At 53.1% G+C, this 13,217-nt stretch overlaps 5 protein-coding genes across 5 annotated transcripts; 1 reads left to right on the top strand and 4 right to left on the bottom strand.

The window, feature by feature from the left end:
• Positions 1-355: 355 nt before the first annotated feature.
• On the top strand, positions 356-1,927 carry BJX68DRAFT_261514 (uncharacterized protein; the record flags this gene model as incomplete). Its single annotated transcript, XM_071044162.1, has 2 exons — positions 356-714; positions 775-1,927. 2 exons carry the CDS (start codon positions 356-358, stop codon positions 1,925-1,927), a joined length of 1,512 nt encoding a protein of 503 aa, XP_070905274.1.
• Positions 1,928-2,047: 120 nt separating this feature from the next.
• Positions 2,048-3,241, bottom strand: BJX68DRAFT_261513 (mitochondrial carrier domain-containing protein; the record flags this gene model as incomplete). The annotated part of the gene is made up of 4 exons (XM_071044161.1): positions 2,048-2,736; positions 2,793-2,817; positions 2,873-2,997; positions 3,070-3,241. 4 exons carry the CDS (start codon positions 3,239-3,241, stop codon positions 2,048-2,050), a joined length of 1,011 nt encoding a protein of 336 aa, XP_070905273.1.
• On the bottom strand, positions 2,935-4,412 carry BJX68DRAFT_225656 (putative transcription regulator PAB1642). The gene is made up of 2 exons (XM_071038408.1): positions 3,070-4,412; positions 2,935-2,997 (listed from the first exon to the last, which is right to left on the bottom strand). The coding sequence occupies exon 1, from the start codon at positions 4,309-4,311 to the stop codon at positions 3,544-3,546; it is 768 nt and encodes a 255-aa protein (XP_070905272.1). The 5' UTR covers positions 4,312-4,412; the 3' UTR covers positions 2,935-2,997; positions 3,070-3,543.
• A 34-nt stretch (positions 4,413-4,446) lies between these two features.
• BJX68DRAFT_225654 (putative forkhead transcription factor Fkh1/2) lies at positions 4,447-7,585 on the bottom strand. The gene is made up of 5 exons (XM_071038407.1): positions 6,987-7,585; positions 5,847-6,872; positions 5,565-5,799; positions 4,889-5,513; positions 4,447-4,834 (listed from the first exon to the last, which is right to left on the bottom strand). Exons 1-5 carry the CDS (start codon positions 7,098-7,100, stop codon positions 4,762-4,764), a joined length of 2,073 nt encoding a protein of 690 aa, XP_070905271.1. The 5' UTR covers positions 7,101-7,585; the 3' UTR covers positions 4,447-4,761.
• Positions 7,586-8,431: 846 nt separating this feature from the next.
• On the bottom strand, positions 8,432-10,572 carry pacC (putative C2H2 transcription factor PacC; the record flags this gene model as incomplete). The annotated part of the gene is made up of 3 exons (XM_071044160.1): positions 8,432-9,843; positions 9,897-10,185; positions 10,273-10,572. The coding sequence occupies 3 exons, from the start codon at positions 10,570-10,572 to the stop codon at positions 8,432-8,434; spliced, it is 2,001 nt and encodes a 666-aa protein (XP_070905270.1).
• Between the last annotated feature and the right edge of the window lie 2,645 nt (positions 10,573-13,217).

Raw genomic sequence — 13,217 nt, 5'->3', positions numbered from 1 at the left:
GGTAATTCACTCGTTGAATCACCGTATACTAAATAGGATTAAGGAATTACCTCTTCCAGGGCTAACATTTCTTCAGATATCGCTATGAAACCAACGCATTCACTGCTCACTCCTTCTCTACAGTAGTAATCTTCACCGTGTCTGTTGTCATGGATGTCTCGGGTCAATGCCGCCCTGGCATGTATAAACAGCTGAGGGGGTGTCAGCGTTTGCTGTGTTACTGCTCTTTGCCTTTCCGTTTGTCGCCTCGACCAAAAACTACACTCTTCCCAACCTCTGGAATATTAAGACCTTAACTCCAGTTTCCAGCTCTCTTTGAATTCTCTTTTCTTAACAATCGTGACAGCGTCAAATCATGGGTCCCGCAGACCGTCTTCAGATGCTCTTTGCCCAAGACGAGGCGATTTTGCAGATCAACACTCGTCTTCGTCCAGAAGCCGAGCCCTTCACGCCGGCCGCTGAGCAGACACTTCAGCCTGTCTTGGAATCGCCTGAGGACCGCCCTGACCAGCTGCAGATCCCAGTCCTGGAAGATAAGAGTACTCTCAAAGTCTCTCCTTCAGACCCCGCGCCACCAAATCCCCATGATGGGACGTTTTGCCCGATCACGGCACTGTCCAGGTTTCCATACCACCACATCAGAGGAGATCTCATGCAGACCGTGGCAGGCAGGTTCTTTGACAAGGGCCAATTCTGGGGTAGAACGTGGGATTTGTAAGTATCTTCTTCTTCTTCTTCTTTCTTCCTAATATCCGCACTCACTAACATCTCTAGGTACTACATCCATGCCCCTCCTCGCCTCGGCGGACGCCCCATTGTGCTTGTTCCTACCGCACAGGCACGAAAACTCCTCAAAGACATCAACCTTGCTTTGGATTGCTCGCTATCCCTTCCCACAGATGAGGAGAGGGGACTGGTGCTGCAACTCAACCGTGATGGATTCCCTCAGCCAACCTTCTTAGGGCAGACAAGCGATAGACCCACCAAAGATTCCCTAGAGTCGGCAATCCCACAGGCCTGCAACTACAACCAAGGCTTATGCGATCAGAAAACATATATGGCCTTTGAGAAAATGATGGCTGCGGCCCTCTCATCGGCAAAGACCAAAACCAAATCCAAGGCCAAGAAGCAACGCCTCCGTTTCCAGCGCGAGATGGAAGCGGGCGATGCCGTCAGACGTGCACAGTGTTATCTGGGCTTGCGTGCAGATCCCACTGACATTATTGACTGTAAATGGGACGAACAAAAGGCTCCTGAGGTTGAGCCGCCGCAGCTCGCCTTGGACAAGCCCGCCCCATATCCCTTCTTCGAAGAGCCCGTGTTCATAAGTCTTGATGTCGAAGTCAATGAGCGCTGCCACACATTGGTCACAGAAGTGGGCATCTCGACGCTTGATACTCGTGATCTCATCGGCGTTGCACCTGGGCCCCTAGGTGAGAACTGGCAATCGCGGGTCAAATCTCGACATTTACGCGTCCAGGAGCATGCTCACCATGTCAACAGTCTATACATCCGTGGATGCCCAGACAAATTTGAGTTCGGCACAAGCGAATGGGTTGCAGCAGATAACGTATCGACCGTGGTGCAGAACAGCTTTACCCTCCCGAAGTTTTTTGACGGGCCTGAGAAGAAACTGCGTCCGTTGGTCCTCGTCGGCCACAGCCTCGCCTCGGACATTCAGTACCTCGAGCTCGCGGATGTGCACATTATCGGCGAATCGGACGGTAAACCGCAATTCACAGATCGCATCGACACTGCAACGTCATTCATGATCATCCGCGGGGAGACAGAGCCACGTTCGTTGGGCGCTGTTATTGGAGAAATGGGCATGACTGGGTGGAATCTGCACAATGCTGGCAATGACGCGCGTTACACCATGCAGGTTCTGGTTGCCATGTTGGTGAAGCACAGCATTGACTCGCAGTAGCCTTTTTCTTTTCATTTCTCGCACTGACATGTTTAATAACTCGAGGTCGCATACCTCCCGCAGTCTGTTTGTTCATCTTAAACAGTGAAATGCAAGTACATTGCGCCGTCAATCTATGGTCTAATAATCAGCCTCTCCCATCAACTCCCGATACACCTTCTTATGCTGCTCCAGTAGGATTAATGTCGCAACAGTCTGCGGTCCCAACCTCACAAAACTCGGCAACCACCCTCTAAACACCCAAAAAACACCATCACTCCTCGTCAAATCCGCCACAACCCTCCACACCGACCTCCTCTTCCCACCACCAACCCCCATAAGCTGCGTCTTAACCACATCAACCGGACTACACACAGTCGTAGCCACAAACGCAGCGCTCAGACTTGCCCCCGTATGCACAACAGCCCCTTCCCTCTGCTCTGGCCCAACCACCCACCGCGCAATCAGCCCCTTGAAGATATCATAGCTCCCAAGCTGGCATCCCGTCATCATCGCACACCGAAATGCATTCGGCATTATACCTTTCGTCCAGAAAAAGGGGCCCTCGGCGCGGTACATGCTGCTCCATGCGTGGAGGACGTGTCGGTAGCCGTAGCGTCTTGTGGGTGGGAGGGATGCGTCGTTTTGCATGCGGATGTTGGCAATGTCGCTGGCGTTTCCGGGGAGGGCACCGAGGAAGCCGGAGAGGGAGGCGAGGAGGGTTAGCGTCAGAGGAGATGGGGTAGAGGGGATCTGCGACTGGGAGGCAGTGGGGGTGAAGCGGTGTTTTAGGGCCTCGTAGGTTGCTATGCGGATTGTGCCGTATGTTACTGATTACTAGTCAGCAGGTACTTCGTATAGCTTTCTCGGGACGGAGCATATATACATTGTCGTGTGAACCCAGCCGAGAACTAGAGATTTGTATCAGCAAATGTCCAGAGGAGAGGTATAGTGATGGCGACATACCCCAGCATAAAGCCCGCGAACGCCCTCGCTCCGAAGAATGCGCATTGCGGTTCCAAAAGTTCCCGTATTTGTCTCTACTGCTGCTCCCTTGACTTCCCCAGGTTTCATCTGCATTCGTACCTTGACTGTGGTATTCAGCGTCAGTCCTTCGATCATCGGCCTCTACATTGAAGTATAGAGTGAAGAGGGAGGCATACGCAGATCAAGAGGATGCGAAACCACAACAGCCATACAAGACGCTGAGCCCCCGAACCATAGTGGGTATTGAATCTTCGTAGGAGTCTTCAGTGTCGGGCTTGGGCTAGATGCTGGTGCGGGTATTGTTGGGTGGTGCACCTGGATAAGTGGTGGCGGGGCTATTTGCGCCATAGTCATAGAAGTTGTACATATATGTATATACTATGACCTGGGTGAGTATACTATTTTCAGAATCGCGAGACTAATCTAGTTAGTTATATATCATTTCTTCATTACCTTGGGCTAATAGTGAACAATGACGCGGAGTCGGCTGAGAGTCCTTTTCCGCGGGGGATGCTTCTATATAGCCGTCTTCGGGTATTCTGCCCTTTCTCCAGCCCTGATAGAGGGGGGGTGGGAAGATGCCTTCTCCGAGCCAAGCAACAAGCACATTGCACATGTAATATTGCAGTTTATAACAGACCTCAGGAGATCTACTCGCTAACATTGGGCCAGAACCTCTCCTCCAACCAGACAACCTGCCCCCACCACCTCTCACACTTCGCAAGCGCATCCTCACCAAGATTTCCCAACTCCCCTTGCGCAAACTCATCAAGCACAGTTCCAATGCGATCAACAAAGGCCTCAAACTCTTGACTGCTCCAGTTTGGGATAAACCTCGTCCTCAGCGCACCCCCATCTGCATCTGCTCTCCCATCCCGTTTCTCACTTCCCTCTTGGAAACTAGCCGCAAACCTCCAGGCGCGCAGGTAGCAAGTCTCCGTCGCCCAGAGGACCACAAGGCCCTCGAGGAGACTTGTCCCGGGACTGGAGGCGGACATGAACATGTCAATGTAGGATTGCGTTATTGGGGCTGTGGTGAATTTCCCCGGTGCGTCTTCGCCTTCTTTCCCAGCCTCGGCGGGCGGGGCATTCAATTCCAATCCAAACTCATCTGCGCTCTTCTCAAAGAAGCCCAATTCGGTCTGTATGTTCGTAATCGCATCGATGAGGACGGTCAGGATCCTCTCGTGGATAGATGGGTTTGACGGATCGGAGGGTGTTCGGGGTAGCTGGATCTTCGCGAGGAGGCCGCCAATGAATCGGACGTAGGACTGTGCGTAGAGACGGTCTTGTGAGAGCCATTGCGATAGCAGGGGCTTGGGGACTTGGCCGGCTCCGGCAAGACGGAGGAAGGGGTGCGTTGTTGCGCGTTGAAGGCTGGTGCGGGTTGATGTTGGGAGGTGGGTTGTTAGTTTCATTTTGATTCTGGTTCGGCTGCAGGTGAGATGACGTTAGAATCGGGATTGAGAGAGTCAGCGGTTGTACCGTTGTCCGTTGCGGCTGGCGTTGACTGTTGAGGAGGGTCACAGATGGAACGAAAATATGGTTGTTTGGCGGGGTGTGGGGTAGCTCAAGGTGGATAGCTCCAGCCCTCAGGTACGTAATGGATACAAGGAGCTTAGTGGTGCGCAACAAATTCCAAATATTCAGACAGCGAGCTCATTCTAAGCAATCAATTCTTATTCGTACTACACAGAAAAAGCAAGCATCCCTGCGCCGCCGACCCAATCCGTAAATGCTTCGTCCCATCATTGCAAGTATGATCGTAGTCAGACATCCAGAGGTCAACCAGATCTTGAACATAAACAAGCTGCAAAAATCAAGAAACACCATGTAAACATAATCAAAGTATTACTGCACTAAAAAGGTCAGCTTGTCGCTGCGCTTGCGCGAGCTGCGTTGCTTAGTTGGCGGTGATATGATCCAATGGGCTGGAAGCCGCTGTAGCCATTTAATTAGTGCTGGGTTGTACACTTAGTTGTTCAGAAAGCCTACCGAGCTAGATCGAATCCTGCGCCGTCATCTTCTCCTTCCTCCTCCTCTATATGTGCCCGCTCATCCACGCCGTTGAGTGGTCGGACATCGTCTCGCCGAGCAGAAAGAGGTCGTCCAGTTCCAACACCGTTCGACGTGCCTGGTTTGCTTGGACTGACAAGGTTCGGCGGCGGCGGACTGCTACTGGGAATATTACCAAGGACATCTCCAGGTTCGCCTTTCAGCGGGCTCATGTCAGCAACAGGACGCGCAGGCGTACTTCCGATATCGGCGAACTTCCAGAACTGGGCGGGCGAGCTCATTGGCATGAACTTGGACGGAACCTGTGCAGTGCTTGGTGGTGGAAGCCGGGGCTGGTGACGTTGTGGCGCGGGTGTAATCATTGACGATGGCCCGTCGTCGTAATATGAAGATGACAGTACTGGCGGAGATCTTGTGGCGTTGTCTGAAAGCCCGTACGTCCGACTAAGACCGGACGCATTTTGCCTCGCAGCGGAACGGGCCGGTAATGGCGAGGGCTCTTCGTAGTCACGCTGGTTTGCTGGTGGTCTGAGCGACGGTGGCTCTACGACGCCATTTCGCCCGGCTCGCGATCCTCGCTCAGGAGTGTACGCTTCGACAGGAGCTACAGGAAATGAGCTGAAGCTGGGTGAAGAGACAGGTGGTGATTTCTTGCCAGCAGAGAAAACAGACTCCATTCCGCTTGCTGCGGCGCTCCTCGCGGCCGTAGAATCTTTGGTCGCTGGCGATGAAGGAGCCGACGATTGAGTGCCCTTGCGAAGCTGCTTCTTCCAGTATTCTTCGCGGTACTCTGGCGCAATCTGCCACTTCATGCCTTTTCCTGGTTCGTCAGTCCGACGGGGAACTTTCTGAAATGCTTTATTCAATGAGAGATTGTGTCGAATCGAATTCTACATGCGTTAACGAGGAGCTTGATAAAACGAGTATGAAAACAAACCTGCCAGCCACTTTGGGAATGTCGATAAAACGCGTATTTGTCCATAATCCAGTTGTAAATGTTGTTGAGCGTAAGCTTCTCTTCCTCACTTGAGAAAATGGCCTGTGCAATGAGTGTAGCATAGCTATAAGGAGGCTTCAGATCTTTCGCGGCGTCCTTGCTATAATCGATCTCCTCGGTACTCTCCATCATCATGCCCCGGTTATACAGCGGCGATTGTTTGGCAGTCCGCGCGCCAACAGTGTCAGGCGAGCGCGGCGGGGGAGTAACTTGACGTTTGAGAAATTGCGGCGCCGGTGCGAGTGCTGGAGCGCCTGTTGTTGGGTTTGTCGCGCCGTCCGAAGCTCCAATCGCAGCATTAGGATGCGCATGCTGAGTGGCGGCCCATGTCACCGGCTCCTCTTGACCATTTGCGATGCGTTGTGCGCGTTCGACGAAGCTAGGGTGGATGTTCGCTTTGTCGCCGGGTGTGACGAACATCATCTGAGTATTGGCAATTTCGATAATATCGCCACACGACAAAACTGCGTCGGTGCCGCGTTTGAGGATCGCATGGTTGAGGCGGACGCCGTTGCGGCCGTTGACGCGAATGTGCCAGGAAGCCGTGTCCTCACCATCGTAGAAAATCTCCGCGTGCAGGCGCGACACAAACTTGCTCGGGCCCAGGTCGACGTGAACTTCAGGAAGCGCTCGCGCAGCGATCGTAACGGGACTTGACTGCTCGTCTAGCTTCTGTTCGCGATCTGGTTCGCGGCCGATGTTGACATGGAGCGACTTCACATAGTAGGTCCAATTTCGCCCGGCGATTTTTGCGTATGCGCGGATACTTTGCTTGTTCTCGGTTTTCGCGTTGGAATGGTCTCGGAGAACGCGAACTTCTTCGCGGGCGGCGTCGAGATACGAAATGACTAGGTCGACCAGGTCCTGATTTTCCGACAATTCACGCTCCGGAGATGAATCATCTGCCTCGTCCGCGGACTCGGCTTTCACAGGTCGGGAGAGCTGGGGAGAGGTCCGATTATCGACCTGTGCGCACACGGTAGGTTAGTAGCAGTCTTGATTAAAGTTTGCAGATAATTTTGCGATCTTCCGAGGAAGAAATGTAGCTGTTTCTAGTGACTTTCGCGAGTTGGGACGCACCTTGCGCTTTTTGTTCGAGGGTCGCGTGGGCGATGAATCCGGGGCCTCCGCGTCTGAAGTTTCTTGAAGTTGAATATCCTTGCGCCGCGCACGACGGCGGTTAGAAAGAGGCATAATCAGACAGTCGGCTTTTAAATCGAGTGACGCGAAGTTCTTTTGTCGGCAGATCGGGTTGTACGTTGCTCAACTTGACAAGATGCGCAAGGTGTAGAAGATGTTGCGTGGGGACTCGAAGAGAGTGTTTATCGCGATGGACGGGGAAAGTAAGACTGGGGCGACTTGAGCCGGCGACAGAAAAGATCGAGAACGGACGGTGAGTAATGGCGACAACAAATGATGACCTAAAAGAGGCCGGAATGGACAGTCTGGATGACAGAACCAAGGATTTAGAAAAGGTTTGCCACCGCGCAAGGCGACGCGCACTGAGAGTGGCCGAGAATGAGCGACCAGCCACCGCGGGGAGTTCGGTAAGACCGGTGGTGGTGGGGTGTTTACAGTATCTCGGGAGAAGAATCTCTAATGCAGAAGTAGAGGGAGTTGACAAGGCCAGGATAAAGTAGTCAAAAGACACGAGACCCCTCGGCGTCGAGGAATAGAAGAGGCGCAGAAAGTCAGAAAGTGACGTTGTCTCAAGTGGGCAAAGAATGATTCGTGAACCGTGACCGCTTCCATCAACGCCCTGTGGGGATTCTCCCGGCCATTTGCTTTTTAATTTAATTCCACTGACACCGATCGACGCCTTTCTATTGCTTTGTCTTGAAGCCTTATCTGCTCTATTATAGCCCTAAACGAGAGCCACTCAGCGGTTCCGAATCCTCAATTCCAAACGGCCAGAGGAAACCGTCGTACCGGAGCTTGATGATGTTTTCCCGGATGCAGCCAGAGACAACAGCCAGCTTTGGCCTCTTTCAGACACCCCTACCCGTATACGAGAAGATGCAAATAAATAAGCCCATCGTGGTCCACTACCTCGTCCATGGAACAGTCTTTTGAGCTTCTGTTTGCGTCATTCCATCCATGACTCCGTGGTGACCCTGCAGACAACATCCGAGCCCACTAGGAGCCCACTGGAATGCTTTGGCTACGACTCCAATTCTCACACCGTAGCATCTATATCCTCCATCCCATTCACAGCCAAAAACAAACAGCGTTGAAAGCGGCTGCCAACAAACATAGACTTAGATTCTTACGGCTCGATAATTAGTGAAAACTAGGTTGGCATGAAACTAAGTGTTGCCTGCTGGACTCTGGAGCATGGTATGAGAAGGAAAATCTTCAGTGCGCGTTCAGTAGAGGATATAATAGTTACACCGTCAAAATATAGGAAATGTAATATAGATATCTAACTCCGGAGGCCTCAAAACACCGACTATACATAAAGAGATGAAATGAGCGGGGAATAACAAGCTAAGCAGAGACAGAGAAGACCACACAAATATACCCCACTAGCTAGGCATCTTAGAATCTCCGTCCTCGTCCAACCCTCGGAGCGTCGGATACATGACAGTGTCTCCTCCGTCGCTCTTGAGTATGGGCGTGTGTGACCGTTCTGGGCGAGGAAGAGGCGATGTAGTCTCTACTCCCTCCATCCGGTCATTCGCTTTCGACACTGGGGAGTGCGGGATACTGCCGTCCTCGAGCTCATCGAACTCGCCCCGCTCCAGGCGATCGGCGATATATTTACGCAGATATTCGATGAGCCGGGCCTTTTCAACCCATTGTGACTGGACGTCAGTCCGCTCAGCCACTTCAGTAGCAGCTTGAGCAGTCCGCATGGTTGCTTCGTCGTCACGGGGAGACCCAGATCCGTGAAGAGCTGGGTCGATGAGACTAGCTGAGATCTGCTTGGGGGTACGCTCGCCCGACTCTTTGTCATCGCTAAGGTCCATCGACTCAGAGGCGGCCCGAGAAGCGGGACGCGCTCGCTGCAAGGTACCTCCAGTGTACCTGCGGCGCTCGTCATGGTCAAAGATGCCGCCAAGGGTGGAAGGTGGGGCGGCACTTGAGGTGGCCGGGTAGCCAGCCGCAATACCGTCAGTTGCCGAGGGAAGGCGAGGGTACATGCCAGCACCGCTTTCATGGGGTGGCGAAACACGGTGTGCAGACGGTAGCGAGATGGGCGAGCGACCCGACGTGTAAGACTGCGCACTTGATGGCGGTGTCAGAGCAGGGGTGCTGGCAGAAGGAGAGTGGGCAGATGTGTTTGTAAGGATAGGAGCAGCAGTGGCAGGCGCTGTGGCGTGGGTGGAAGGAAGTTGTGTTGGAGGAGAGTGCGTGGTGCGGTAGCTCATGGCTCCGTGAACGTAGTGGGCACCAGGCTGAGCAACTCCAGCAGCGGCAACGTGATCATCATTCTCATAGATAGTTTCTTGCATCTGTTGCAGAAACTGGTCGATGTTGATGAGATCACTCTTAGTTCGCACGTTGGTCATGGGTGGGAGATGGTATGCAGGTGCAGCATGGTGGCCGCCACCGTAATGACCGCCAGCGACTGCCACTGGAGCAGGCATTGGCTGATACTCGGGAAGAGGCGCAGTTGTCAAAACAGGTAGGGAGAGATTTTGCAGGCTAAGCAGGCGCTGGCCCACAGCAGCGTACGAGTTTGGATCAAATTGCCGGCGCTTGAGATCTCCGAAGAATTCATTCAGGGCATCGTAACCACGCTTCTTCGATTCGTACGATGCGTGGCCAGGCTCAGGTCCAGTGTTCAGGGCATAGTAGACGTTGCCATAAGATGGGTTAGGTGCCTGGGGCGGGTGATGAGCCTGGTAATACTGGGGAGGGCCATGAGGATAGCCCTGGCTAGGGACGGCGTTCAGCGAGGGCTCAAAGTAGTGAGCAGCTGCAGCATAGCCTCCTGGGTTAAGGTTAATTCTCTGGGAAGACGTGGGGAGGAATTCTAATGCATACCCTTGGCAGCTCCTCCAAACATGATGTCGGGGTTTCGAGAACCGGGTTCCGGCGAGCGTACCAGGACGGAGTCGTCAGCATGGGTCTTGACATGCTTCTTCAGATCCTGTGGGCGCTTAAAGGCCTTTCCGCAGAAATCACACTTGTGTGGCTTGAGAGGGACGTGGACGCGAATGTGGGAGGTTATGTGATCACGCTTGACGGTAGTAGTGCGGCAGCTGCCCCATTGGCAAGTCAAGTTTAGGTTGTTCGTGCTCTTTCGGCCGACATGGCGCTCGCACACATGCTCCTGTGGGAGACGGCATTAGTTACACTCGTTTTACTTTGCCGCGCGCGTGACGCGACTGTAATCATAAGTGCGTAGGAGCCAACTTACGTAGAGCGATTCCGGGGTGGGCAGCTTTTCAGTGCATCCTTGCCACATGCAAGTGAGTTCTTCACTAGGACGAACAGCCGGGGCTGATGAGGACGCAGGTGCAGGAGAAGTAGCGGTGCCGTTGACAGGTGGGCTGGCCACAGCGGCAGTGGCAGCAGCCGCCGTTGCAGTCACCGACGGCGTCACGACCGACGAGACCTGAGCAGCAGGCTGGGGAGCAGGTTGTTGTTCCTGCGGCGCTGGCGCAGCTACAGGAGCGGCCGTTGTCGCAGGTGTGGTGGTGTCTTGGGCTTCCGACATTGCCAAGAAAAAACTTCTTGTCCTTTTCTTGGGAGTCGGCGGAAGGGATATCGACTCAAATAGTCGAAAGAAGAGGATATTTCTCGAGAAAACAGGGATTCAGGGTAATTCAGGCCAGATATGCGATGGTTAGAGCGTCAAACGTGTACGTGACAGATCACAATCAGGTTGTCAACCAGGGCGACGCGTGCCAAAACAGATGTACAGCCGGTCAGCGAAATGGGGAAGAGAGAAAGAGAAGGGGGAAAGGCGAGACGGGAAGGGGGGAAGGGGGCCAAGTAATAAGACGGGCAACAGGACAAGAAAAGGGGAAGAGAGGAAGTCTTGGAGTGGCTAGAGAGGGGGAATGGCTTGGGGTCTTGTGCAGTGCGGACTCAGCGAGCCGAGACTTGCCCAGAAAAGGCCGCTTGCACAGCCCGGCGGAGGACAGGGACAAGAGCAACCAAGAGTGTCCAAGAACCCAAGACCCTCAAGGCCGGGCCAAGAGCTGTGCGGGGCTGTGGCGTTGTGCTTCTGGTATCTTACTGTAACTTTCGCTTCGAGCGACCTGACTCGCTTCAGGTTACACCTCCATGCAGGCGCATCCTATTTTTAAGAATTGGATCAGCGGGCATCTTGATAAAGGTGTCTGACTATCCGACTTTGCTTTCTTTTTTTTTGACTCCGTTTTCGAGCGCCAGAGCGACGGTGGAAGCATCACTGGCATGGGTGGCCCTGGGGGCCGCGGACCCCTTTTGCCCTTGGTTACCGTCGGATGGGCAAAGCTCCGGAGAAATATTACGGTAAAATACCAGTAGCCAGACACCCTCAAGTTCTCAACCCTCCATGTCACTGGAAACAGGCGATGATTAGTCAGGCCTCCAATTTCCTGAGAATAATCCCTCGTTTTGCCGAGTTTCGCCCATTTCTCTGGCTAATTTCAAACTCCCCGTTGGTTGTCGAATGTACGTCTTCCCCGGTTATTGGATTGTTGAGGATCAAGAGAAGTACCCCCGTTTTGCCTCCTTCTCCACGCACGATGTTACTCTTGGCGCGTGCAATCCCGCTCCGTGGGAGAGTCTTGGAAGCGAGCCTTGGTCAAAGTCTTGGAAGCCCCTCGCCTTGGAGGGCACCGTTAGTCAGACAGTCATGACATCTTCGCTTGGCAACACTGCCAATTCCCAGTGGCCTTCTGAATAATGCTGCCTGCTCGTATTTCTGCGGTGTACAGGATCCCTGGTCAGGGTCGCGCCGGTTCTGGACTCGCGCTTTGTTGTACGAATCAGACAGACTCAAGATGAGCGCACCTCAGCCGGCCACCCTGAACGGTCAATTCTTTGCTTACCAGCCTCATTTCCTGGCCACAGTCAACACCTCATGAAACAGCAACAGACCACAAGGGCATAGTCTGGCTGCGTTGTTCAAGAATTCAAGGCCAGTCATGTCATGTGGGGTGCCGTGATAAGAATGTTGCACGAGGTTCCGAAATGACTGCTTGGATGGTCTGCTGGCCACACTCAGCTCTTCCAGACTCTTATCGGTGAATTCTCGCCCAGTTTTCCCGAAGCAGCTACCAGCGGACAACACCTAGTGCTCTTGGGATATGTCTCGTGTCTGTCGTGCTTGCTCAGAGGCCATGATCAGCGCATCGCCCTCATTCTTCCCAGGTATGATGTCGGCTAAGATCGTTCTGCTCGACATTCCCCTGGGCCGCGGAGCGACTACGTATATGTGACGGTCGTTGTTACAAGAACGTTTACGCCATGACATCTTGCACGTTTTGCGTGACAGCAACAACTCCGAACGAGAGCAACACTTGCGTGGGCTCAGCCTTACCAAGATCGTACGAGCACACTAAGATTTAGTCACTATTCTCCGACCACATGGCGTTCCCTGCTTCGATTTCAACGTCCTTGTGAAGATTGAATGGAAGCGTCAGAAACGAAAACCGGGGCCGGTACAGATATCTCAATGACAGTAGAGCAACAAGCAAGACGTGAAATCGAGCGTGGTCTCTTCGTTTTCGGGTAACCCCTCTTCTCCATCGTCCAGCTCTTTGGAACCAAATTTCCAAAAACTCCTCAGTTTAGCCGCCGGGCTCATGCCTAGTAACCGGTGTTCTGTTGTGTTGGGAAAATGTGCACCCGATTGGCCTGCACCCATGTCAAATAACAATTCATATCACAGAACAACCAACTCGAGGCATAACGAGGGCGCTTCGAGGGGTCTCGACGTTTGGTTTCAAGTCAAGTATGGTCAAGGCGATGCCTCCAAATATCATAACACCGATAAGGACTCACCTCATTAGGTCATGACAGCGCCCATTCCTGCGTTACAGCCCCTAGCGCGGGTCCGTTCGCTGGTGGTAGGTGAATTGCCAACTAGTCAGTTTTCATTCCACCTGTGAGATGTAGCCCCCAGAAGTGCTCCAGTTCTCTGGACGGAGGAAGCACAAGCCAACACCAACTGTTCGTCGTTCTGCATTACCGAAAATGGGAGTCTTCGACACCCCGGGTAGTGATAATAAACAACAGTGACTACGAAGAAGACTAGTCCGAATGCTCAATATTTATTGGCCTTTCTCGTAAGATACAGCTTCCGTATCTGCTTTAATTCCATTTGCAAATCATCATCTCCACGTCCCCAAACCCATCCTGATAGGTAAT

This window comes from Aspergillus pseudodeflectus, assembly GCF_044049435.1.
Source record: "Aspergillus pseudodeflectus strain CBS 756.74 chromosome Unknown BJX68scaffold_2, whole genome shotgun sequence".
In the NCBI taxonomy this organism is placed as follows: domain Eukaryota; kingdom Fungi; phylum Ascomycota; class Eurotiomycetes; order Eurotiales; family Aspergillaceae; genus Aspergillus; species Aspergillus pseudodeflectus.
Note: the sequence above shows the minus strand (reverse complement) of the source record. Positions and strands in the feature narration are given on the sequence as shown.

Excerpts from the sequence above, each read along its gene's own strand:
- BJX68DRAFT_225656 (XM_071038408.1), bottom strand. The coding sequence starts at position 4,311 with ATGAAACTAACAACCCACCTCCCAACATCAACCCGCACCAGCCTTCAA.
- BJX68DRAFT_225654 (XM_071038407.1), bottom strand. The coding sequence starts at position 7,100 with ATGCCTCTTTCTAACCGCCGTCGTGCGCGGCGCAAGGATATTCAACTT. Across the intron at positions 6,873-6,986 it reads CCTCGAACAAAAAGCGCAAG|GTCGATAATCGGACCTCTCC; the intron begins GTGCGTCCCAAC and ends GTGTGCGCACAG. Across the intron at positions 5,800-5,846 it reads ATTCCCAAAGTGGCTGGCAG|AATTCGATTCGACACAATCT; the intron begins GTTTGTTTTCAT and ends TAACGCATGTAG.